This window comes from Callospermophilus lateralis, chromosome 14 (genome assembly GCF_048772815.1).
Source record: "Callospermophilus lateralis isolate mCalLat2 chromosome 14, mCalLat2.hap1, whole genome shotgun sequence".
NCBI classification, from domain to species: Eukaryota; Metazoa; Chordata; class Mammalia; order Rodentia; family Sciuridae; genus Callospermophilus; species Callospermophilus lateralis.
The window spans coordinates 33,972,986-33,999,658 of record NC_135318.1 but is presented as its reverse complement, the minus strand read 5'-3'; the positions used below and the strand labels follow the sequence as shown (position 1 = coordinate 33,999,658).

General features: G+C 38.1%; 1 protein-coding gene across 1 annotated transcript in view; it reads left to right on the top strand.

Moving 5' to 3' along the window:
- Positions 1 to 26,673, top strand: part of Thada (THADA armadillo repeat containing) — a 313,209-nt gene that overhangs the window by 144,799 nt on the left and 141,737 nt on the right. Inside the window, exons 27-28 of the mRNA XM_076833305.2 lie at positions 199 to 288; positions 1,432 to 1,563. Coding sequence (XP_076689420.2) covers positions 199 to 288; positions 1,432 to 1,563 — 222 coding nt within the window. The remainder of the gene's footprint in view (positions 1 to 198; positions 289 to 1,431; positions 1,564 to 26,673) is intronic.

Below are 26,673 nucleotides of genomic sequence, written 5' to 3'. Positions count from 1 at the left end.
AGTTCACAAATCCAGACATGTCCAAAGTCAAAATTATATGTATCATTTCTGTTAAATTTAAGTTGCTATAGGTTTTGTTTTTAACTTGCATTAAATATCCAAACAAATGACCTTTGTTATTGTTCTTTAAAGTGTATGTAAGGGGAATGGGTCAGGGGAAATACATGATAGTAATTGATCTTTTTTCTTTCTCCACAGAATGACAGGCAGAGAGTTTTTCTCTCGTTTCCCAGAACTCTATCCCTTCCTTCTCAAACAGCTGGAAGCTGTAGCCAGTACAGTGGACAGGTAAAAAGATGAAAGGGTGCAGCAAAGTAAAGTTAGGGGGTGAAGTACTTTATTAATCAAGATTTTTCTCCTAGGCAATAATTTTTAATGAATTTCTTCCTTATAAATGAAAGTTTTTTAAAAAATGTTTTTTTTTTATAATTATATCATGTTGCCTGGCTCTTGATAGTAGATTTGTACCTGAAAACTTATGTAAAATCCTGTTTTTATATTTGATATTTTAAAAACCCTGTTTTATGTCAAATTTTCTTAAATTGAATCCTCTTTCAGTGTTACATAGAAACTAGTTTTTCAGAAGCCCATGATGATTTCTTCTGTTAAGAGTTATTTTCTGCCAGGTACGGTGGTACAGGCCTATAATCCCAGCAGCTCAGGAGACTGAGGCAGGAGGATTTCGAGTTCAAAGCCAGCCTCAGCAAAAGTGAGGTGCTAAGCAACTCAGTGAGACCCTGCCTTTAAATAAAATACAAAACAGGGCTTGGGATGTGGCTCAGTGGTCCAGTGCCCCTGAGTTCAACCCCTAGTACCACCCCCCAGACCACCCCAAAAAAGAGGGCTTCCAGTCTCATCAGGGCAGATAGAGAAGTTCATCGTTGCCCTTTCAACCACACCCTATCCCTGGTAGTGGGATTTTTAGTATGGACATTAGAACATGTGCCATTGTATTCTGCCAGGGGTGTTTGCGTATCGTGTGAATATATGTAAATAGTCTGTAATAGGAAAATAAAATTATATCAATGAGTTTTTCTTCTGTTTATGATACATTTCCTCATATTAGTAGTTTGTGCAGACAGACTTTGGCCCTAGTATGTTCATGCCTTAAATACATTTGGACACCAAAAGTTTCACATTTCATACTCAGAGCAGTAGACTCTGCTTAAGCAAATGACTGACTTTGAGAAGAAAATCATGTGCAAAAGCCCAATCCCTGATTTTTCCTGGAGTTTTTTCCCTTTTGATGAATACTAGGAAGATAAGAAATGAATGGAGAAAAAAGTGAAAAAAAAAAAAAAAAAGAAAAACTCAAAAGAGTCTCACTTCATATACAGAATTAATTACTTAATGAGAAAGTGTTTGAAGATAGTGCTTCAATTCTTAAAGTTCAGATCTTTTGTGTACAACCACTTTTTTTTTTTTTTCCAGTGATCTGGGGCAATTGGACCGTCACCCAAGCATGTTCCTGTTACTTTTGGTGCTGGAGAGACTGTACCCCTCCCCGATGGATGGTACCTCTTCTGCTCTCAGCATGGCACCTTTTGTTCCCTTCATTATGAGGTAGTATCATTCTACGTGAAAATAGTGGGGGTGGTCGTGGGAATTTTGTGAGGATATTTTAGTTTGTTTTTATTTCAGAAATTATTATATAATAAGAGATGTTAATTAATTAGTTTATTTTTTACCTTGGGAGGGATCTTGTATAGACAGGAGCAGGAGGCTTATTGCCCCGCCCCAGACTCCCCTCCAGTGTTTCAGCGGAAGGTTCTTCTCTCATGGGTGCACCCACTGTGTAAGTAGTGTTTTCCTTGGAGACCTGCCTGCTAATGGGTGTGTGGTACTGATACAAGGTACCTCTTTTGAAAAACATAGCCTGGGTGTTTGCATTATCCCTGTGTTGAGCTCACCCAGCATGGTGCAGACTTGCTCCTGGCATATAGCCCCTGTTTAGCAGTTCAAGAGGACATCAGGACACCTGGCTCTTCACTTGGAGGAATGTGCTAGGGCATGCAGGGCTGGCTTGTTGATGGCAATGCCATGTAGTACAAGTTCCCACTCATCTCCTTCAAGCTTGGAGTGCCTGAAAAAGAAACATGAACATAGAATATGCATGGAATTCAGAAACAGGCTTTCCTGCTTCTGGAGCCCGTGGCCCCAGTTTTCATTTTGGATTAAACACCACAATAAGCAGGCCTTCAAAAAGTATTCACATTTTCTTGAGAAACACTCTGGAAGCCTATAGTACTGGTTAATTTTTACCTTTCTGCTTACTTCTTGACAAAACGGCAACTTCATTTTATGGTATCCACTGAAAATTGAAATGGACTTGGAGCAGAAGGATAAGAATACCAAACTCAAGAGAGTGTGTTTATTATTTATGTGGTGCTCTGGGTTCCACTTCCGGTTTCACAGAGCTGACTTACGCAGTTTAATGTGAGAAACCATTAAACATGAGATTCTGACGTGTGATTGCTGTGGCCATTTGTTTGCAACAAGCCCTGGCTGTGGCTCTGTTATCTTTGATCACAGAGATGACTCACTCAAGCTGGTTTTGTTTCCTGATACACAAAGTTACCAGTCTCCCTCATCCAGCATTTGGTGATTCATTTTAGGAATTTGGGTGGTCAGTTTTACTTTCAAGTTCCCTTTTATGACTATCTGGGGGAAAAAAAACCCAAGATATAGTTTTAGAAAGTTAATGTAACGGGGAAAGGCAGAGAATCCCAGTGTACATTAGAAACAAAAATATGCCATAGAACTTGGTCATCAGTCTGTGTTGAAAACATTGTTTGCAGGAGTTTTTTTTTTTTTTTTTTTTTTAATATCAGACTATGATGTGTTGGATCCTGGAAGCCAGAAATTACTGTTAAAAATATCTTTCTAAACTTATTTGTTTACATATAATCAGAATGCACGTACTATTTATTATCTTCAAACCAAATATTATATACAACAAAATTGCATTAATATAGAAAATTTAAATACTACTTTGGAGCTACTGTACTTAGTGTGTTTTTTTAAAAAAAAAAAAACTAAAAAGACACAAAGTAAGAAGTTTTTAATCATATTGTCCTGATGAAAATGTTGTAGTCAATAGTTGCTTTCTGCCTGAATACAGATTTATAGTGCACCACCAGAGGAGAAGCTCTGCAATGGCTTCCTTAGTTGGTCAGTAGGCTGGGATTCATCGAGGGTACATGTGTCATAAAGCAATGTTTCTCAGATTTTAAGTTATAAAGATACCACTTGGGAATCTCATGAATTCTGATTCAGTAGAGTCTGGGATGGGCCTGAAAATCTGCCTTTCAAACAGACTTCCGGGTAATATGATACTGCTGGTCTAAGGACCACACTTTGAGTAGCAAGATTACATTTGGGATATTAAACATCATCAGAGTCATGTACACGGAGACATTTAATAAACTAGACAGGAGTAGGGTCATACTTGGATGTACTTGGTTAGGCTATTTAAGGAGTTTTATAAAAGTAGATTTTGACTCAGGAGTGTAGAATAAGCAAAGATGTATTCTGAGCAGAGAGGTCATTAGAAAAAAGCCTGCTTTTTTTTTGCCAGGCACTGGGCATTTTGTTTACCATGACTTCTAGAGGAGGAGTTTTCACTCCTATTTTTCCCATCGAGGAAATTGAGGTTCAGAGAGTAAGCCAGTTGCAGAGTTGAAATTTGAACCCAAGAGTGCAGGGCTTTGTCAGGAGTATTATATGTACTCTTTCTATTATACCAAAATAACCAGCTCCCTTTTGAGTTGCCATGCACTTAAGCCACATTGAATGTGCCTGTGAGGCTTGAATATTATACAATGAAGAGACACTGAAGACTATGTCCCCAGTCACTGCATCTGAATACAGGTCGTTTTCAGGGTGTATCCATTGGTGGGATTGCTCCTCATTTTGCTTTTCCAGTACTAAAGGTTAGTTGATTGGGTTGATCAACCATATGTAATCAGACACACGTCTGTGGGATGGTGGTCCATGGCCAAATACATTCTTGTCCCTTGACCATCTACTGTGGTAAATGGAAGGAGCCTAGATTAAAATTAGAATACCCAGTTCTGAGTAGCATCAATTTGCTATAGCAACAATCTATGCTACCCTAAAATATTCACTGGGGAGATGAACTATAAGTAGATCTTTAAAAAATAGCAAATTTGATAAAACTGCACACATTTGATTTAATGACCTCAGAGAACATTACTCATTAAGAATATAAAAGATTGATTGTGATTCCTATTATTCCAAAGCAATGTTTGTGGTTCTGGTGAAGACTGGGCAGTTTTGATTTGGGGTAGCTGCTGAAAATATGGATGTACACATAGGAAATAGGTGGTGTTTTATCTTGATAGCATCATTAATGGGAACATAAGTACTTGGAAGAGCTCTCATTAGACTCAAGGATACTCTGAATCTAGCTAAAGAGAAAATTTTCAGCTAGTGGGAGTTGCACAGTTGCTTTGACCTTACTAAAGTGAATCCTACAATGCAAAGATGAATAAAAGCCTAACAACAGCTTTTATTTCCCTTGATTTATGTATGCTTACCTGCTATTTCTATCCTCTCTGCATTGCTAAATACCATTTGTATTTTTAGTCCTTTGTTCCACATTTAAGAATATATCCAAGCTTAAGGGTTTTGTTGTTGTTGACTGAAATCTTAGAAGTCTCTGGTTTGGATTTTCTAGTTGCGTGTGTGTGCATGTGTGCACACAGTTATAATTGTTACAACATCTTAGGGTAGAAATAATAATATTAATCCCAACATCTTGTTTACAAATTTTCTTTAATCCAGTGTATTTTATGTGCCTGATGTTTTGCTGGATCCAGGTCCGAAGTCCTTTACCATATTAATGTGATAACGCCGATTTAGGACTATTCACCCTTCAGTTGAAATGCCACAGAGCATAGTAATTCATGTTTTCAAAGGAAATGTGACTGGCTTTGTGACACAGCTCACTAGTGCCCACTGTCTGGGGCTTTCTAGACACTAGAAGTCTTTTCAGAGACTAAAAAGTCTCCTGACATGCATCTTTGAATTCCTTTTCACAGGCAAGTTTCAAGTTTCCCTTGAAGAACTGTAAGAAACCACATATGCCCCAAACCTAGGATCCTGGAGTCTTGAACAGAGCAAAGACCCAGGACTCAAAAGACTGGGTTCTGTCCAGGTTCTGCCATTTACTAGTTGTGACACTTGGACAAAGCTCTTTATTCTCTACAACAGCCTGGTGATCTGTTTGAGGGAGCGGGGGCAGTTGGGAAAGTGGCTCTGTTGCTGAAAACTGAAATTGCAGCATCTGATTAATATCTGTGGAGAAACTCTGTCGTTGCCTTTCATTTGCTTTTGTGGGTGCTTTTAAAAGGTCTTCCCTCCCACCCTCAGCACTCCACCTTTGGGCTTATTTTCATTACAAATGACTTTCAGCACCTCTTTTTCACAATCCATTTTAGTCATTGTTCTTTTAAAGAAGTTTTCAGTGAAATCTACTCGTTTTCTGACAAATATAAAGTACAAATAGCAATACAGTCTTAAACACATGGTATAGGAATTACCTATAGGGACCTATGTAGTAGAAACTTGTTTAGATGAAGTATGAAAATCTAGCTGACAAAGAATGGAAAAATACATGTTTTATGTATTTTAAAAATATTTCATGGAACCTTTGGATCATACCAATCTTATAAGAGAGGAAGGTGGGAATATAAAAATTGAGAGAAAGGATGGGAGAGGAGGGGAGGAGTAGGGGGGATAGGAAGGGCAGCAGAATAGAATAGACATTATGATTGATGTATGTACATTCCATGTATGTATTATATGTCAAATTACATTCTTCTGTCATGTATGACTAAAAAAAATAAAAATGAATCGTATGGTTAAAAAAAAAAAACAAAACCTCTGCAAGATTACAACCCCCCCCCAAAAAAAGAGTTGATTCTTTTAAGCTTGTGGCATTGGGAAATAATATTGACTCTTGTTTTGTTTTCTTTGCAAGTTATATAATTCAGGGATTATCACCTTAGTCCTTACCCAGGCTATGAAGTGAAACAGCTCATTTTCCACGGTAGTGTGTTGGGACTTTTGCAGGAGACAGTAGCTGACTTCTCCTTCTATTTGTGATTGTAACACTGGAAACTCTCCTTCAAGATTGCACATCACATTTCTATCGACCATATTCCCAGCATCCTTGTAGATAAATAAAGGACAAGATTTGTTTTACAGAGAAATAAAGAAGCAGAGAGTGGTTACAGCACTGCTGAGCTGGAAGTCAGAAAAGTCCTCATTTTCTGTCCATCTCAGCTCCGGATCACTTCCTCTCCTCTATAGCCTTTGTCATTAAACCTCTTTTCTTGCCATTCATCACAACTGTAACATGCTGTCATGCTCAGTGCTTAGTCTCTTCAAGTAAATCTTAATCTCTTTGCACACAGAAATAGTTGTAGGGTTTCTGTGTTTTTTTGTGGGTTGTGGTACCTTTCTATACTTCGTTCAGGTTTGGATGCAGAGCTAGACAGAGTCACGTAATGAATCAAATTTTGAAATTGTGACTTTTTGTCTGAGCAGTTGTATATCTCTGAAGTACACAAGGGATTCCTAGTCCTACTATATTAGAGCCACATTTTGTATCCCACTGGTTACTAGTTATGTAGGAAAGAGGCCCTGATAAGTTTCATATTTTACCTGGCTTTTGAGGAGTATTATGTTCTAATATAAGCTCTGACATTTTGTTTATATTGTGACTTCCCCTCTTTGACCCTGTTTCCTTTTCTGTCAAATTAAGATATTGGCCTGGTTGTTTCCTAGGTCTGCTCTGGCCTCATGAGCCTGTGACCTGAGACCTTCCTGGACTGTAAACTTCTCTCCCCTGATTGCTTTTTAGGGACTCCTGTGGAAGCCCATCTTTCTGTCCCCTGCTGCATGTTTTAGAGCCATATGAGAGAAGCCTGGATTGATAAGAGTAGGAGAAGGGGGTATTTTTTTCTGTTTAAAATCATAGAATTATAAGTAAGCCAAAACAGGTGGGAAAATCCTCGCAGATTAATGCAGCTTGAATGGAAGACTCATGCAGGAGAGCCCCGTGTGCTTCCGGCTATAGATCTGTGTGATGGGAATAAATAATTCTGCTTATGAAATAGTGCTCCTAAGTTTGCTTATTAAAAAAAATTTTAGAGAGAGGAAGGGGTTGATAGTATAATGGAGAGAGAGGACACTTTCTTAAAAATATTTCTTCAATATTCAGTTGATAAATGTGTATATGTAATTTACATAGGGCAACAGTGTATCCTTTCAATACATGTATACATGTATACAGAGTTAATAATCAGATCAGGGTAAGTGGCGTATCCACCACCTTATGTTTCTTTGTGTTGGGAACATTCAAAATCTGAGAACAGACTTTTTCATCCTGCTTTGGCATGTCTCTGCTAATAAACTAGAAACTCCTGAAGCCAGATATAGGTAAACTGCTAGAAAAGAGACATCATGGCCTATGAGTGAGACCACATGCCTGTACCCAGATAAATGAGGTGCAAGTAAGCCCAGAATCATGTCAGTAATTTGAGGGAAGTATAGGATGGGAATGTTATGCCTGAGGCCTACAGAAGGATTTTTCACTAGCAAGGGAAATATTTTATTAATGACCAAACCAGTTGTGTTGATATCAGACTGGATCATTAAATGTATCACTTGCTGAGAACTAGTAAGGATTCCCTAAGAATAAGTCATGCCTGAGTCACCTCATTGTTAATGGGATTACTAGGCTGGTGGATATAGACAGTGCAGCTTTATTTAATATTTGATTTACTTAAATGAAAACAGACTAGATTGCATGTTTATCAAATTTGTGTGTGAAGTAAACATTACAGGCAAGGAAATAGAAATTCAAAATAGTTTTCAAGCATAGGCATGACAAACACAAATTCAGCCTTGTGGCCGTTACCTCTGTGTGGCTGGAGGGGAAGGGTTCAATTGAGAAGCCATATACTCTAGTTTCCATTTAATTTGTGATGTGTTGTTTTTGTTTGTTTGTTTATATGTCTGATATAGTCCATAATTGAAAAGTAATATTCAAAATAGCTTTAGATTGATGGGCTGAGACTATCAAGATAACATTTAATAGAGATGTATCATATTCTGATTTTTTTCAATTAAAAATCATACACATGCAAAATGAGGGATATCTGGCTTCATAGAAGTTTTTATGAAAAGTAAACAACAAAAAAGTCTTGTGGAATGGGATTTCCTTGTGACCTGTGACAATTGTAGTGTGGCAATTGCCACTTTTTGATAGCAGAGGCAATAATTCCCCTGAACTCTGTTGCTTAAACTAAACCCCATATTATTCTGTTTATTATTCTGCTCTGGGATCCCCATTTTAGAAGGGTCATTGATAAACTAATATTTATCCAGGGGAGGTGATCAACATAAGGAGGAAGCTAAACATCTGGAAATCATTAGAATGGAGAAGACTTAGAGGCAACGTGATGATTGTCTTTACATACTTGAGGGGGCCGCCATATGGAAGAAGGCACACAATTTCTTTCTTTCTTTTTCTTTTTTTTTCCTTCTCGATAAAATAGTTGGAGATTTCAGCTTTTAATATAAAGAAGAGTTCTGTGAAAGTCAGCCTTCTCCATCAAGGACATAAAAATTTTCCTAATGCTGAGCTGTCCATAGTGTTTGAGGAAAACTGATCATACGTTGAGAATATTTTCTGAAGGATTTCTGCAGTGTGTCTGTATTTGGGTTAGATGACCATCCAAGGCATCTATTTAGGATGTCTTATTTCAAAACAGTGGAACCACTCGGAATTTAGTAGATTCTGAATGGGCAGTGAATTACATGATAGAATCTCCCTTTAAACTTTTGATGCATTTTTGCAGATTTTTAAATGGATCTTCAGATTCCCAAAGAAAGGGGTGCAGTTTTTAACGTGACCTGCAAGGTTATGGTGATCTGCTCCTAAATGGTGCCCTCCAGGAATTAATTCACCTAAATTTAGCTTCTAAATAACTTCTATAACTTTGTTCTGAAAACATTTTTTTGGCCTATGTGATGTTATGTCTGAAAAGCATTCCTTATTAATTTAATTATCTTTTTGTGTGTGTGTGTGTGGTTGCTATATTTTTCTCTATTCCAGATGTTGGCTTAAGCCACATTTGTTTTCTGAGAAGCATAAGAAACATCTGAGTCTTTGAGAAGTTAGAGATGCGTTTCTGAATTGATTGAAATAGATAACTCTTTGTGGTCCAAACTTACCAGAGGAACTTTTTGAACGGAGATAACCTGCAGAGAGAGTAGCAGAGTCCTCAAGCCTTGCCCATTACAAAAGTAGAAACACCCAAGAATAGGGCTTTCCCAGTACTGTTAATGTAGAATATCCTCCTCCACCCAGCATAGAATTCCCAGACTCCACCCTTCCTGTGGTTACCATTGAGTTCCAGGAGGCTTAGGGAAACAGGGTACAGGGAATGAGTCTCCCTACACCATCCTCATTTGCTAAGAGTTGTTGGTAAAGAAGGAACCTGCTACCTCATCAGCCTGGAAACCCTGACCTCTTGGTTTAAGTAGTGTGACTGTGTGACACCAGGCCAGGCTTTGGGCCAGATGTCAAGGTGCAGATGTTCATTTCTGCTCAAGGGGTTTTCAGTTGCTCACTTTTCCTCTTTGCCTATAGACTAAGTTGTGCCCACTCTTTTATTTATTTATTTTTTCACAGACATGTCAATGACCCCAGTGTTAGTTTCTTTGAGGCTGATTGTATCACAGGGACATATATTTGAAATAAACCCATGAGACTTTGTGATGGCATTTTAGGACTTAAATAAAGAAGACATAGAAGCAGCATTTGGAAGGTTCTTTCCCAGTGTTGGTGGAATCACACTGGGCAACTGCTTACTCTGCCTCCTTACTGTGGCTCTGCCTAGTTTTTATTTGGAGAGCTGTGCTTGTGGCCTTCTGAATTCCATGTAGCAGTAGCTGAGGTTCAAGCATGTGAAATGAAATCATGTTTTTTGTATCCTATGGTTGTTTGCATAAAAATATACTCTGTTGTCTGTCACCAATTTTTTTTTTCCCTCTCGGTTCCTAGAGAGGGCCCAGCTAATTTCACCTCTGATGCCAGATCTCTTTAAAACCTTTTTCTAAGTATGTCTTTGAGCAAGAGGAATGAGGAGTTCACCTCTTATGGAATGCATTGACAAAGCAAGCTAGAAAAACAAAACTTGTAGGGACCAGCTTTTCTTAAATGTTATCTGTTACTTTAACAGGCCAATTCAGGTCATGTTAGAACAAGTGATTTGATCTGCAAACAATCTCATTCTTAGGTGAAATTTCTGACAATGATGATAATCTGTGGCCTATTGCTGCCATTCACTCTAAAAGTTAGAATCCAATCAGTTGATTGTTGGCTAAACATTCCTTGTGTACTTAGTGGTGTTAGGTCTTGGGCAAAATGCTAAGTAAAGAAAAATGTCTTCATCCTCAAAAGAATATCCAGTCTAGCTGGTGAGATAGAACAACAGCCTATAGGCCTGACCATGTATATTAACCACTTCCTTATAGGATATCTATCCTAAGGATAAGGTTTAGTGGGTTCCAGAAAGTCCAGAAAGCTTCCTCAAGTAGCAGAGCAGGGAAAAAAAAGAAAATTCAGCTTGCCATCTCGAGGACTTTTAGAAGTCACTCATGGTAATTTCATGTGAGAACAAAGTCAGGCCATGCACTCTGCAGACAGTGGGGCCCAACAAGGGGGAGATTGTGATAGAGCTTTATGATTCATAACTTGGAAGTCATCATAAAGAGCTTTGCTTCCACTTGAACCATGGGTGACCCAAGAAATTCACAAAATAAATGGCTTGTTGTTTAACAGGAGAAACCGTTGATATGGAATAAGACCAGTATTTGCCCCAAAGATGGCATTTTACTCTTGTGGGAATACTGAATAGTAAAGGGGGAAAGTTTCAATTTAGTAATATTAAAATTTTTAAATGTTTTAGCAATATTTTTCCATAAGGAACTGTCATTTTCTTGGCCATAAATATTTTCTCAAAAATAGTAGACAAAGTGCTCAGCAGGCATTTTAAATTCTAACTTAAGGATTTCACAGTACCAAGTTCCAAATGCTAACAATATGCAGATTTTTTATCCTATGTAGTAGGGATCATTTTAAGTCCAGAAGATATATATGTATATTTTTCTTTTCAAACAGAATATGAATTAGGGAATAAATAGGCAGGCAAAGATTAATTATAGTAGGCTTCAAATGAAGACATGGAAAAATAACATTATAGTATGTTTTAGTTATCTTTCCCTGATTGGCATAGTTTTTTCTACTCTGCTTCTGAGTCTTGACCCTTGCTAGACTATAGTAGATCCTCCTGCCCAACCTCATTCTCAGGGGACAAGTTCAAAACCCCCACTGGTGCCTGAAACTATAAAGTACCAGATCCTACGTATTTGTTACTATAATACCACACACTATAGCTGTAACTTGAATTGTGGCAGAAAAACTACCATGAATTTCTTTTTTCTCTCTTTACAGTTTCACAGGGACTACTTCATTTGTTCTTATCATAAATCTTACCACCAACCTGATTATTCTCTTTCCTTATTAAGTTGAGAACTTCTACTTTTTAGGAAGCACCTTACAGCTTATCTTGGGCATATCTGAATTGCGAGCATCACTGTTGTTATGACTTGAACACAGGCATTCATTACTGCCATGGTCAGTCTGATAAGTGAGGTGGCTGGCTGTTCACAGGTGGGTAGCATCTATAGTATGGATATGCTGCACAAAGGGCTGACTCACACCTCTGGTGGAACAGAGCCGGGTCGCATGAGATTTATTCATGCTATTCAAAATGGTACACAAACTAAAATGTATCAGTTGTTTATTCCTGGAACTTTCCACGTAGTATTTTTGGGCCATGGGTAACTGAAACTGCAGAAAGTAAAACCTCAGCTAAGCAGGGACTCCTTCATTTATAATCTAGTTAAAACAAGCTTCATTAGTCACATGGCTGGACTAGATGCATTGTGACCTGCATGCTTTTGCTTGTTCCTCCTTAGCTTATTTTTCTCACTCACCTGGAACATTGAGACATTCCGCTACTTGTCTCCCTCCAAGCCAGTTACAGACATCCTCTTTTTTATAGTATATGTTCTCTTTTTTATGTTTATTGCCGCAGTCCGGCTGCAGCAGACTAACCGGGGGGTGACGAGCAACTTGTGTACATTGATACAGCAGGAATGGAAGCCGTTTATTGTAGGACAGGAGGGGTATATATATTCCACACAGCTTATCTAATTAACATAAACTAGATACAGCAGTCAACCAATAAGGAATCTCCACACTTAATGGCTCGCTGGTATTACTTCACAAACCATTCCCTCTGGCAAAATGCCAGGCACCATCCTGACTTGTTTACAGACTCTAACAGTTTATGATCAAGAAGTTTATTTATTGGCATTGGAGAATGTTTGCACTATTGCATGACTACATGAAATGAAAGTGTGTAAAATATATATGAAATTGGATGGGCCCCTCTCATGAAAGAGAGAACAAGAGTAAATGGACACAGGTCAGCATTAATATGCATTTGTTTTACCATGTGTTCTCATCTCATTTGAATTTTTGACCATTCTTCATCACCATTAAATATATTTACTGAGGGCCTGTTCTGTGCCCTTGTCTAACATCCTGGGTCTCATCTCTTGTTTGAAAGAGAAGAGAGGTCTCAGTCCATCTTCTGCGGTCAGATGTTGGAAAAAGTTCTGTGTTCATAGGCTCCTACTTCCTCCCCTCCTAATCATTCCTCAGACTACTGCAGCCAGCTCCTTCTACCACTGCGCTGAAACTGTATCTAGAAAGGTGAAATTGTAGTGACCTCCTAGTTAAAAAAGCAATTGGATGCTTTACAGTTGTCTTTTTTGGTTTGTATCTGGAGTTGACACTATTGCAAACTTCCTTTCATATGATACTCTTTCCTCAGTGACCTTCTCTGGCCACTTCTTTCTGCTTCCTCCTGTTGCCTTTCAGACATTGATGCACCTCTTTGTCCTGCCCTCAGCCCATTTCTTTTCCGCTCTTATGCACTCTGGAGTTGCCACACACCTACACTGATAAGTCAATTCTAGATCTGGAACTCATAAAATCAAATGAAGCTTGTCCACCCCCCTATTTAATTAATTAATTTATTTATTTATCTATCTATTTATTTATTTACTGGAGACAGGATCTCACTGAGTTGCTTAGGGTCTTACAAAGTTGCTGAGGCTGGCCTCAAACTTGAAATCCTATTACCTCAGTCTCCCAAATCACTGGGGTTATAGTGATGTACCACCTATTGGACAGCTTCTTCTGCCTGTGCCACAGGCACCCATAAGTTAGCAGTTTCAGTTACCTTGGCACACTGAGGGCTGAACATCCAGTCCTCTCCTCATCACATGTAATGTCTGACATCACACTCCATCCACCTGGCCAGAAGTTCCCTTCTCCAAAGAAAATGATGGAATCTGGACTCACAGAGGCTTCTCCACCGTAACTGATGTTCGTGCTTGCTCAGTTTTCTTTTCTTTCCTTCTCTTCCTCCTCCTTCTTCTTTCTCTTCTTCATTTTTTTTTTTTGTCCCTCTAGTGCTGGAATGGAACCCAGGCCTGATGCCTGCTAGGCACTGTTCCTCTCAGGGGCACTCTACCACTGAGCTACACCCCCAGCCCTCCTGCCTACTCAATAACAAAGGAGCATTTGTCTTTAAATATATATATATATATAATTTTCTTCCCAAAGCCCTTTAGGGAGTGTGAAATGATTTTTTTTTTCTTATATTGATTATCATCAGTTTGAGGTAGCAAGTGGCAGGCGTTGGTAACTTTCTTTGGAGATAGAAAAAAACAGATGACACTCCAGAGTCCAGAAGGAATAAATCTAATGTGTACACAGTAAAAAAATGACTGTCGAAGGAGTCAGGGACTGTGAGTCACTCACTCAACAGATATTTATTGGGAACATCAAAGTGTCAGGCACTAGAAAAATGCAGTGTTGAGTCAGACCCAGGGTTCTGTCATGATGTGCTGTGACACTTCTTGTCCCTATCTTTTGTACTCTGATTTTTTTCATCCTAATTAGTGATTAATGATAACAATTAGCAAATGTTTACCATGGGCCAGGCACTGTTTTAGAACCTTACACATACTTACTCATTTAATCATCACAAAAGTCACTGTGAGCCTATTATCATTGTTATTATTATTGAGGGAGGGCGAAGGCTGGGCAGAAGAAAATTTAGAAATGTGCCCTACCTCAGTCTGCTGGTAAATGATAAGGCGTGGATTTGAATCCAGGTGATCTGACTCCAGAACCCATCTGCCATTGTCTTGGCTATCCGAACTCCTCACCCCATAGCAAGTCCTTCCACTAACTATCCATGATGCTCTGTGATGTAAGACAAGCTAGTTCTCCATGTGCCAGAGTTAACCTGTGGTTTTAAATAACAAATATTTAGACTTTGCTTTCTTGAAATACTTGCCCCCTTGGGCATTGCATTGGCAGTGGTCTCTTTTTCTAATCTGAAATCCACAGAAAAAGAAGAAAAAGTTGCAGTTAGGTCCAAGTGGTTGTAACAGGTTGCTAAATAAAACTGGCTTAACTGAAGTTCTGAGATTGTTGAGAAATAACTGAGAATTTCTTACAAAAGAAAATTTCCTTAGTATAGGAAATCATGGGTCATTGCAGTTATAAGTGTCTTAGTAAATAGAAAATGTGGCTTGAGGCTAAGAAGCATAAAACCTTAATGAGATTATTTGTGGGTTGCTATTTATGCATACCTTTTAAACCATTAGAAAATGTTTCCTATCTGTCTTCAGTGTGTCATGTTAAGTTTCCACTGTTGAAATCTTACATAATTTTTGAGAATCTCCAGAGTTGCTAAAAGGAAAGAAAAAAACAATAGTAACAAAAATTTATGTAGAATTTGAAATTTACAAAGTACTTTCATATAAGTAACTTTCTGTTCATCCCTGTTTTTATTCTCTTAGAAAGAAAATAGAATCACAAGGCTATCAATGAAATTTTTTAAAATCGCCCATGTTTTCTTATATGGTAATTCTGAACTGATTTGGAAAAACTCAAATCTGAATCAGTGATGTGTTTAAATTACTAATGTTACTCCAAATTGCAGGTAGTAACTTTGGGGAACTGCTCTGACAGATACATGACAGGAGCATTTGGCTGACCGTAAGGTCTATGAAGTGGTTAAAACCTCCTTTGATTCCTTAGTTTTGAGTTTTCCTTGTGCTTAGTCCCACTTTCCTCCTTCACCAACCTGAGGTGAGGGCACACTGAGGGCGAGGTAGGCTCCTCTGAGGCTTTTGGCAGCAGGGAGAACACTTGGCTAGGCCATTTGTGCCCTGACTACCAGCTCCAAGAAATCAAAGATTTCTCTCAGCTGTAGATGAAAACTCTTAGACCCATAGGAAAACTTTATATGTCTATATAAATATCATATATATATAGTTGTAGATGGACACAATGCTTTTGTTTATATGTGGTGCTGAGGATCGAACCCAGGGCCTCACACTAGGCAAGCACTCTACTACAGAGCCACTACCCCAGTCCCCATAGGGAAATTTTAGTTCAGCCTCAGAATCAAAATTAGGCATGACCCCATTAGTGAGATTTTCCTGCTCAGTATATAAAGTGAGAGCATTAATAAAGTATATATTTGTATGAAAGGTGCTGCTCTATAAATAAATCTGCTCCTTTTTGATTATTAGAACTGTACAGGAAGAAGTCATCTGTTTTGGCACAAACTATGGAAATATATCTAGGTAGCCAAGGAAAAGCTGAATTGTTAGTGAAGGATGTGTCACACAGAAAAGAAATAATTTTCAAAGCAGTGGCCGGAAACTATTTTCAAACAGGAATCCAGGGAGTCCATTGAGCTGTCTGTGTGGGTGATGGGTGAGTAGTATTGGTTTGGTTCTTGCCGGGCTACTTATTTATTTATTTTCCCCCAAAGAATCCTTCTTTCTTGTGAAACGAGAGTTGAAGGTGCAGCTCCACTTCGGTGTAGATTAAACAAAAAGTTTTACTTTCTATAACTTGTATAAATATATACATATAAATGTATAGAAAGTTATACTTTCTATAACTTGTATAAATCTAGTGAAGAGAAACAGGTTTTCTTGCTAAGCTTCAGTGTTATATAATTAATATAATACAATTATTTTCTTTAACCTTTTTATAAAAACTACATGATTTAAGATATTTAAGAATTTAATTCATAGGAGATTGAAACTGGACATAGGAGAAAGACTAGAGAAGGATCAGCATTCTGCTACCTGGTTGAACACATCTCTAAAGTGGCAACCTTAGAATACCATATCCTGATAGAACTCCCTGTTGAAAGCCAGCCAGCAGAGCCACTTCTTTATACCCTACTCCTTACCTGAAGCACTGAGAATTGTCACCAGGGCCCTGAGTATGAACATAGGCGACTCCACAGGATTGCTGCTCAGCCTGACAGAAGGGAACTAGTGTCACTGGGCAATCCACACTCTGGTTTAGAAACCCCAGGCTGTGGGTTTGGAATTGGCCAGATACCCTGGCTCAACCTTGAATAAATATTCCTGAGGCCTAAATAGGATAGGGAATTCAAAGCCCTATTTATCCCAAGTTCTTCCATAACCAATCCATGGCTGCTTGTTATGAGATTTAAGTGGAGAGGCCATGTTTTGGAGGGGAAACCAGGGGTCATTCTTTACTATAAATTAATTTCCCATAGCAGTTCCCTTTTCCCTTAGAAGTGAAACCATTAGAGGGGCCAGATCAAACCCACTCTAGTCATTGACCAGGGCCACCTTTATCACACACCCTGCCCAATGTAGTAACAACCTGTGTGAAATGACTTGAGAAATCTTAGGCAGTGCCCTCTCCCCACCCAGATATCTCAGATGTAGCCTTCGTCGTAAGCCAGGTCTTAAAGACTCAGGTAGACTTTTATTCTTTTAGTATTTGGATTTCATCCCTTCTAAGAAAATGGACATCACAGTGGGAGGTAAATGACTTTTATGTTATTATTAGTTACTTATGCCATGATATAAATTAGTTTAAGTTTCTTTGGTTTTGAAAGAAAGATAATTAGATGACAATGGGGAGAAGGTGCAGAATTGGAACAAAGGTGGGAAGCACAGAGTCATCACTCTTGTGGCCTGGCTGAGGACTCTGTGACTTCTTTCCCATTAGAACTTGCTTCTATGCTTTCAGGGAAACAGGGCATCCTATTTTCCATTTACCTCTCCCTTCTGGCAAAGAAAGACTTTGAGGTCTTTTTACGGCTTTGACTCTTCCTTACCCCTTCTAGATGTAGTTCCATTTCCTTTCCAAGATGAAAGCGTGTCTTTGTCCCCTCCCAGAATAGTTCCAGGCAGCAGAACACAGTGAATCCTTCCAGATAAAAGACGCTGCTGATAAAATGCCAGATTGTTATCAGAGAAGCAAAGTGAGGGGAGTCAAGTCCCTACCATTAATTACCTCGTTACAGCTTTGTTTATATCCTGTTCATTTGGGGCATGTTTTTCTTGGACAGTTTCTTGTCTGTGTTCTGAACTGCAGTCTGAAGTTTGCAAAACTCCCAAAGGTCAGGGAATAGTGGGTTCCTTCTTTGCTTAATGGCAAGGAAGAGAAGATCAAAGTTTCTATCTTCCATCTGGAAGGAAATAGACAAATGCTTGGTTTGGGCAGCCCATTCCTCACCTCAGTAGACAACTCTACTGTGCTGATTGAGCTCTGGCTCTGAATATTGAGGAGGTTACCTGGAAATAGAATGGCATTTATCTCTGTGAAGCCATGAGCATCAACCAGTGATTGACTGTATATCCAGATATTGAGGCCGGAGTCCAGTTGAATCTAAAGTAATACTACTTGGTAGTTTTAGTAAATATACTTGATGCCACTGAACTGTATTCCTAAAAATGGCTAAAATGGTTGACAAAGTTATGTTTCTTTACTAAACAAGTTCATATCTGAACTCATGTTGTCTTATTCGGTTTGGTCTGCAGCCCAACCCATCTTTGCTAACAAGACTATGGACATAATTCAACCCACCCTCTCAGCTCACTGGTGATGTGGGCTTCTGAAGACCAGAGCATTGTGTTTTTCATAAGACAAAATCCTACAAGCATGTTATCTGGTAATATACCTGCAGTACGAATTTGAAGAATAAAAGAAAGAAAAAGCAAATAAGAGAATATACCTCATTCTAAATCATGAAACTTAGTTCTTATTAACTGCAAAAGCCCTCGCTCAGAGCTCCAACGTAAAAAGTGTCTTGTTTTTACCTTGTGTGCATGTCTCCTGGTTCATCCCTGTCATCACTTGAAGTTAGCTGATAAAGTCAATTTGATTTTTGCAGGCGCTTGCTCATATTTAAATTTAGTATTTCCTTAGAAGAGGCTAGAAAAATGAGGGACTTAGGGAAAAGTTAAGGTAAATCTTGAAATATATAAAAGCTCACTTTGAGTGAAAACTAATTAAAAACAAGCCCTGGCCTTCTCATAGGTAAGAAAAAATTGGAATGGCGACAGGGGATGTATTCTTTAGGAAATAAAAACTTTGCCAGAAATAGCATGGGTGGTTAAAGCAGTCTGGTGTGAAAGTTGCGTTGTTTAAAAAATAAGATCTCTTTACTTTCTTCTTGACTAATGGTTTTGTCAGAATAACTGTTTAGATAATAAATGAAGTACTTTGAAGTGCGTAGGGGAGTGAGCATTTCTGTGCCTTGTACTAACTGGTGATACAGATTATAAACTAAATGATGCCAAACTTCATCAGTTTATCCCGGATCTGCACACTAGCAAACTTAGTCAAAGCCATAGAAATCTACTGAGGAAATCATGAAAATGAATGGAATTGATCCAGAATGTTTTAATTTTCTTCCGAAATGTTATATTTATTAGACCTCAACACCCAAAAGTTAAACAGTATTGAATTTCACACATAGCACTTTATTTGTAATCTTAGGTCAAAGGTTATGGCCTTGGCATGACTGAAGAATAATGACTCATCACTGACTTTATTTTATTTCTGATAGGCATAGAGGAGAGTTAGGGAGTAAGATGATAGTGCGTTAAGGCTGAATTTATTAGTTGATTGGACACAAATGGAAATAAAGAATGTCACTTAATGATTTTTTTGTTTCTGTTGATATTTGTATGTGTACTTTGGGTGAAGACTGTGGAATGCTAACTTATACTTAAAATGCAATGTAAAATATCTCTTGACTGTTAAAATTAGGAGTGAGAATTAACGGTGATTTTTTTTTTTTCTAGTAAGTGTCTCAAACTATACATAGCTAAAATCTTACCATGTGGACATTTTGGAGAATGTGACCAGTACTCTGCATTTAAATGTGCCCCATCTTAAAATATAGTCACCATGAAATTAATACATTAAGGCATGGTCACAATCCAGGAAAAGACTTGAAGGTAATATGAGTCTCCCCATAATTAGTAACTTAATTAAATGCTAGATAGCTTCAGCTTTACAATAATGTACCATGCTTCTGAACAAAGATAACACCACCACTGAAACTGTATACTTGTAACACTAGTATATTTTTAATTAGTGACAGGGTACGTGTGTGTGCTCAGTTTTGTTTCATCTTTGGACTTTGCACAGCCGTCTCCATTGTGCATTCATTTGGACTATATCCAGTGAGGACAGTCACTGATTTGGCTTGGTTTTTTCAGAATTTGGGATGATTCAAACTGGTTTGAATTGAAAGTTACCTTTTTGCTATAGAAAAGGCAACTTTGGGGGGGTATTTTATATATAAAACTGGTTTAATCTACTCAAGAAGAGGAGAAAATCTGTTTTACCTTAATAGCTCACATGGAAAATTGTACTACCAAATGCAGATGAGTTTATTGAAGATGGTCCATCAGATTTGGCATCTCTTGGTTGAATAATTTGAGTTGTATGTACACTTAAAAGTAATACAGCTGAATTTCTTTTAATATGTATTATTGTTCAGTTCTTTGATGGTAAAAATGCCTTAGAATTGGAGTGCATCAGTTTCAATAGTTAGTGTAGGCTTTCTTAATTTCTTTCTTTCTTTCTTTCTTTAGTTGTACATAATACCTTTATTTTATTTATTTATTTTTGTGTGGTGCTAAGAATTGAACCCAGGGCCTCACATGTACTAGGCAAGTGCTCTACCACTGAGCCACAACCCCAGCCCCTAGTGTAGGCTTTTGAGTTAGAGGCACCTGACTTTGAATCCAGCTTGTTCACTCACTTCCTTTGTGAGCTTGGGTAAGTTACTTAATCTCTCTGAGATTGTCTAGAAGAGAGCATGTGGAAGCTTCAGAACATTGTCCTAAAAACATTTTTGGTTTTTAGTTCTTATGTGATTATTAGGACTTAAGTATTTATTGATTTGATTTTTTAAGAGAGCACAAAGAAAAGTTAATTCTGGTTGGAAAAGTTTAAAAGAAATAGCTGGGCTTGTTTAATCTGAGGGAGAGAAGACAGGATGTTCCAGAGATAGGGCTAGAGGAAGAGAAGAGAAAACAAGACAGGATTATACCTCAACTTTTCTAGTGGATATGATAGGATTTTCTTTAAGAACAGTTTCAGTGAGGTCTGACATAAACTGCACATGTTTAAAATGTATAATTTGATAAGTTTATGTACAACCTAAAACCATCACCATCGTCAAGATAGTGAACATATCCTTCACCCTTTGTAATCCTTACACAGCCACCTCATTGCTGGCACTGGCTGTTCCGGGTTCTGTCACTCTAAGTTAACTTGCACTTCTTTGTATTTCATGTAAATGAAATCAATCAGTGCTCGTTCTATTTTGTCTGACTTTTTCACTCAGCCTAATTATTTTGAGATTCAGCCGTTTGTTACTCGTACCCATGATTTTTTTTCCTTTTTATCATCAAATAGAATTCCATCATATTGATCTACCATATATTTATTTATGTACCCAACTGTTCATTTATGTACTCAACCATTTTAGACATTTATGTTGTATCCAATTTGGGACCATTATAAATGAGTTGCTATGAAGATTTCATGTACAAGTCTTATTCTAGACATGCTTTCATTTCTCTAGAGTAATCATACAGAAGTGGAATGGGTGAACTATATGGTTGGTGTATGTTTGACTTTTTAAGAAACTGAACAATTTGTTTTCCAAGGTGATTGTACCATTTTACATTCCCACCAACAGAGTATGAGAGTTCCAGTTGTTCCATGTCCTAGCCAACACTTCGTGTGCTCGATGTTTTTCATTTTAGCCTTTCTAGTGAGTATGTAGTTATGTCTACTTGGGGTATTAACTTGAACTTCCCAAACAACTGGGGATGTTGAGCATCTTTTACATGTGTTTATGTGCCATCCATATATCTTCTTTGCTGAAGTGTCTGTTCAGAGCTTTGACCCATTTTTTTTTTAACTGGGTTGTTTGTTTTCTTATTTCGAGTGTATTCTGGGACCAAGTCTTTTAGGCATAGATTCATTTATTTCTCTGGCATGTAGAACCAGAAAAACAAAATTAAATTACAGCAAGAAGGAGTCTACTTACACAGAAGGAAGTACTTTTTGACTGTGGCAGTCTAAACATGGGCATGGGTCAACCAAAGGAGGATGTAAAACTTTTCCTGGATTTATTTTAAAAAGGGCTGGCTGTAGTCTATTTGGGATACTGTAGGCATGCAGAAATATGACTCAGTTTACCTAACTGAAGTTTTCATTTGAGAGAAGATATCTTCCCTGGGATGGGTCTCTTGCTAACATCTTAGTATCTCTTGCTCTTTTGTGCTATTTTTTCCAGGCCAAAAAAAAAAGTGCAATTTCTCGGGATTTTTCAAGACTTTCCATGTACTTTATGGTTTTTAAAAAGTCATTCTTTCTGATTTTAGCTTGAAGTGTTGCTACGAAACATGAGGAAGGTCATTCAGGGGCATTAATTAACTTCAGCAAAAACAAATTGCAATCTCTACAGAGCAATCATATTAAAAGAAATGCTCAAATTTCTCTCATCCAGCAGTAACACCAATCATTGTTTTTACTGACGGTATTGGACAGATTAATTTAACTCTCTGTAGAGGTAAAATAATTAACTAGATTCTAGAGAGGAGGTTTTCTGTGATTAAAGGACTTGGGGTTGTTGTGGCCCTTGGATGGGAAGAGTCAGGGGTGCTTTAATGACAGGATTCCAGTAGAGCTAATGAAGGGTTTTCCTGTATGTAGAAAACACTGGTCATTTGTTCTCCGACTCCACAGATTGCCCAAACTGGAGGATGTTGGCTCCAACGGTAGGGAGATTGAGTATGGTTAGTGTTAGGCATAAAATTTTTATTATCAGCATCAATATTATTATGAGATTAAGCAATGGAACAAGTCAAGAGAGACCATAAAGATATGTGAGAATAAAAAAAAGATAGCTATCTGCCTGGACTGTTTAAATGTCCATTGATTTATAGGGTCTTGTTATTGAAGGAAACTGTAGAGATCACTTCTTCTAAAATAACCTTTTACAGAAGGGAATATGAGAGGACATTATGTAACTTGCCTCTGGCTACATTGTTAGATACTAATATTTTAATTTGAGGATGTTGCAAAAGTAATCTCACTTAAAAGAGACACAAAGGAAACCATGTGTTTCTGCTTCATGAGAAGGTTTCACTTCACCAAAATAGTCCCTTAAAGCTGATGACTTATTATTTTTTCCTAAGCCCATGAAGATTCTGACCTATGTTTATCTTTGCTTGTCATTAGAAATATTAAAGATTTTTATTCAGGCATTTTGAACTTCTCTCTAAATAAATTTGATATTTCAAGTGACTGAAGGGTAATTTGACCTGAAGTGATCAATGATGATAGAGGACAGCAGGGGACATTGCCAAATCCTTTGTGGAACCTAGCCCAGTATGATATGGGTTCTATATTTTGAAGAAAGTATACAATTTGGTGGATGCCTTTGGCTCAAAGTCCTGTGACTAATTTGCCTTTTAAAAGGTAGTACTTTATAAAGCTGTAAGGCTTTGTTTTGTTAAAGACTAATTAGATTGGTAGAAAACATATTTAGGCTGTCAATTCATTGTGAGTGAGGTCTGCAAACAAGAATTCTAACCATTGGAATTAGTGGGATAAGTTGCTTGTAAAGGATTCCACATCCACAGTCATGACAGAAAGAAATCAGTACAAGGCCTTTTATTTGGTTGTGGTTATGTTTTATTTGGACTCATCATTTTGTACATGTTCCCACTAAAGTGAAAAAACAACATATATTTATATAATATTGTGTTCTTGTTGTATAGGGTTTATCTGAATATAAAAGTGGGATAAAATACTTGAAAGTATCACCCCATGATAACCAATGGATTTATTTTCAAATTGCATTTGTTGTTATCTAGGCAAAAAATGATGAAAAATTTAAATGAAACATAATTTTCATACTTCATCTCTGTTTTGATAAGAATGAGTAACAAGGGATTAATATACAGAAATCATGCATCCTTTCATTTATTTAAGAAATATTTGACACAGTGGGCATCATGGTAGACGCATGCCTGTAATCTCAGGAGATTGAAGTGGGAAGTTCACAAGTATGAGGCCAACCTGGGCTACTTGGTGAGATCTTGTCTCAAAATATAAAGTAAAAAGGGGCAGGGAAGTAGCTCAGAGGTAAGACACACCTGGGTTCAATCCCCCTTACTGCAAAACAACAATAACAACACAACAAAAAGTGTTGGGGATGCAGCTCAGTGGTAGCGTGCCCCTGGGTTCAATTCCCAATTCTGCACAAAGAAAAAGGAAGAAGAAGGAGAAGGAATATTAGTAATTCTGATTTTCTGAGTGTGGGGTGGGTACTGGGTTGAAACCAGAGCCTTGGCATACTAGGCAAGTGCTCTTCCACTGAGCTTGAGGCAGGTTTCTCTATGTTCCCTCAGCTGGTCTTGAATTTGCTATCCTCCTGCATAATTCTCCTGAATAGGTAGGATTACAGGTATGTTTCACTATACCTGGTTGTAATTCTGTTTTGTGGCTTTTTACCCAGCCCCCATACTGGGGATTAAACCCATGGCCTTGCACATACTAGGCAAGTGCTCTACCACCTGAGCTACACCCCCAGCCCCTGGCTGTAATTCTAAATAATTAAAGCACATCCTTCCAAAAGCTTTTTAAAATAACTACCACACTGTAAACCTTTCCCTTTCTTTGGTGGAAAAATTCCCTTACTTTATTTCCTTGCACTAAAAGGAATGGCATGAATGCTAGCAGCCATTATCTCTGTGACCTTGTGTCCTTGCCACATTATGTGGCTGAGTGCTGTGCCCAGTTTTTGTAGGATGGTGTAATGCTACATTATGTATAACCATAGAAATGTGAAGTTGTGTTGCAATTGTGTACAATGAATCAAAATGCATTCTTCTGTCATATATACCCAATTGAAATAAATAAATTAATTTTTAAAAATGAAAGAGAGATATCAAGGTGATGGAAACCACTTCCCAGCTCCTGGCAGCTCCCATTTTCATAGCCTAGAATTTACATTCTGTGGCAGATCAGCCTGGGCAAAAGCCTTGGTAACTGAGAGCCAGAGTCAAGGTGGCCTCAAAATCATGCATCTGCTAAGGCCCAGGCTGCTGTTTAGCTTGTCCCAATCGGTCATGCACTGAAGTTTTAAAATATTCTATCATGGCTTATTATTGTCAGCATAAAATGTCACTGCCATAAAAGTATACTTTAGAAAGGTTTTAACATGATAAAGAGTCTTAATTTTTAAAGAGCAGTATTACTTTTGAGCTACTTGGTAGGTCCAGGGATTTAAACTAAACATTCTACCTCAAAAGCATAATAGGTTTTTTGTTTTTGTTTTTGTTTTGTTTTTTAATATTTATTTTTTTAGGTGTAGATGGACACAACACAATGCCTTTATTTTTATGTGGTGCTGGGGATCGAACCCGGGTCCCGCCTGTGCTAGGCAAGTGCTCTACCACTGAGCCACAATCCCAGCCCCAAAAGCGTAATAATTTTTGCTTTATTTTGTTTGTTAGATCTAGAAGGCTTTCCACCCAGACTTCTGGAGATGTACAGTTTTTAGCTCAGTACTCTCTACTGTTCTTACTTTCCCCTTAATACCCAAATGAAGGACTTTAGAAAATCAAACTTGAAAAGTCCTGAACCCACTGCTTTTCTAAGAAATATATTTAAATAAAGAAATTCATGAGCTGTGCAGAGTGCACAATTACAGTAAATGCAACTTTTTTGAGTTACAGGAAAGGAGCAAGTAGTTCAGGTGGTGGTAGATCTTTCGATGACTTGAAAATGGGTCTAGGAAGGACAAGTAGAGAATCTGGCAACCTTGACCATTGTTGTATTCTCCAAGAATGCAGAGGATGGTTTTAGGGATGCCCGGAATTGCAACATGGTTAATAATACCAAAACACAGAGAATGACTGCCTTTTCACATTCACTAGATACAAACTTATTTTTTTTTTAGTATTTCTCTTTTTTATACATGTATATGTATATACACATGCTTTTAAAAGCACATGCTTTTCTCATTGCAAGATTTAAACCACATGAAAAAGAAGTCTGGTGGAATATCACCAAAATCAACAGAAAATAGATTTGGACCCTGAACCCAGAGAATAGTCAGTAGGTGCCAAAGAAACCCCAGCTTCCTGCCCCTTGTTGCAGCTTGTTTGGTGAAGTGGGAGAAGGGTAGGTGTAGTAAGCATGAAGAGCCTCTTTGGTACAGGCAGGGCTGTTTCCTGGACAGTTGTTGAGACAGAACACTGGAGAAAAATAGAGAGAGTGTATATATGTTAATGGAGGTTTTAAGTTTTCACATTATTCCACTTACTAGATTTGATAATAGCTACCACTTTTTGATCACTACCTGTCTGATAGGCATTGTGTTTTACATGCTGTTGCTGAAGCTGGCTTTGAACTTGGATCCTCCTGCCTCAGCCTCCCAAGCTGCTGGGTTTATAGTGAGTGCCACTGCCCCTGGCATGAGCGTGTGTTTTGATATCTGGTAGATACTTTTATGCTTCCTTAACTTCCTGGTGTGAACAACAGTTTGGGGTAGCCAAGGAACTCTTTCTTGGAGCCATGGATCACAATTCTGTCCTGGGCACTGCTGCTTACACATCCTGGCAGGGGGTCTACCTAACCTTCCTGAGTTTTGTCTTATTTTTCACCTGTTAATTCCCTCTTGTCCTACAGGAATGTTGCATAGTAAAGAGATTACAGGTATACAGGCATCTCATGAACTGCCAAGAACTATACAATTGCAGAATATAAGTATTGTAATTAAAAATACATCATTTTTCTTGTCACACAATGTCAGGATAACAAATATGTGATTAAAATGAACATTGGGCCAGGTGTGGTTGCACAGGCCAGTGTTCCCAGCTAGAGGCAAGAGGATCACTTGAGCCCAGAAGATCAAGGCCAAACTGGGCAACATCGCAAAATCACATCTTAAATAAATACATAAAGTGAACATGGAATGAATTTATTGGCGTGAGAGACTAGAAGTTGAAAGGCATTAGTATCTGCATGTCTTGTAGGCTTTGTAGATGCCCAGAACGGGCTTAGAGTACACACAGGGCTATTGAGGAAATGATTTTCAGACA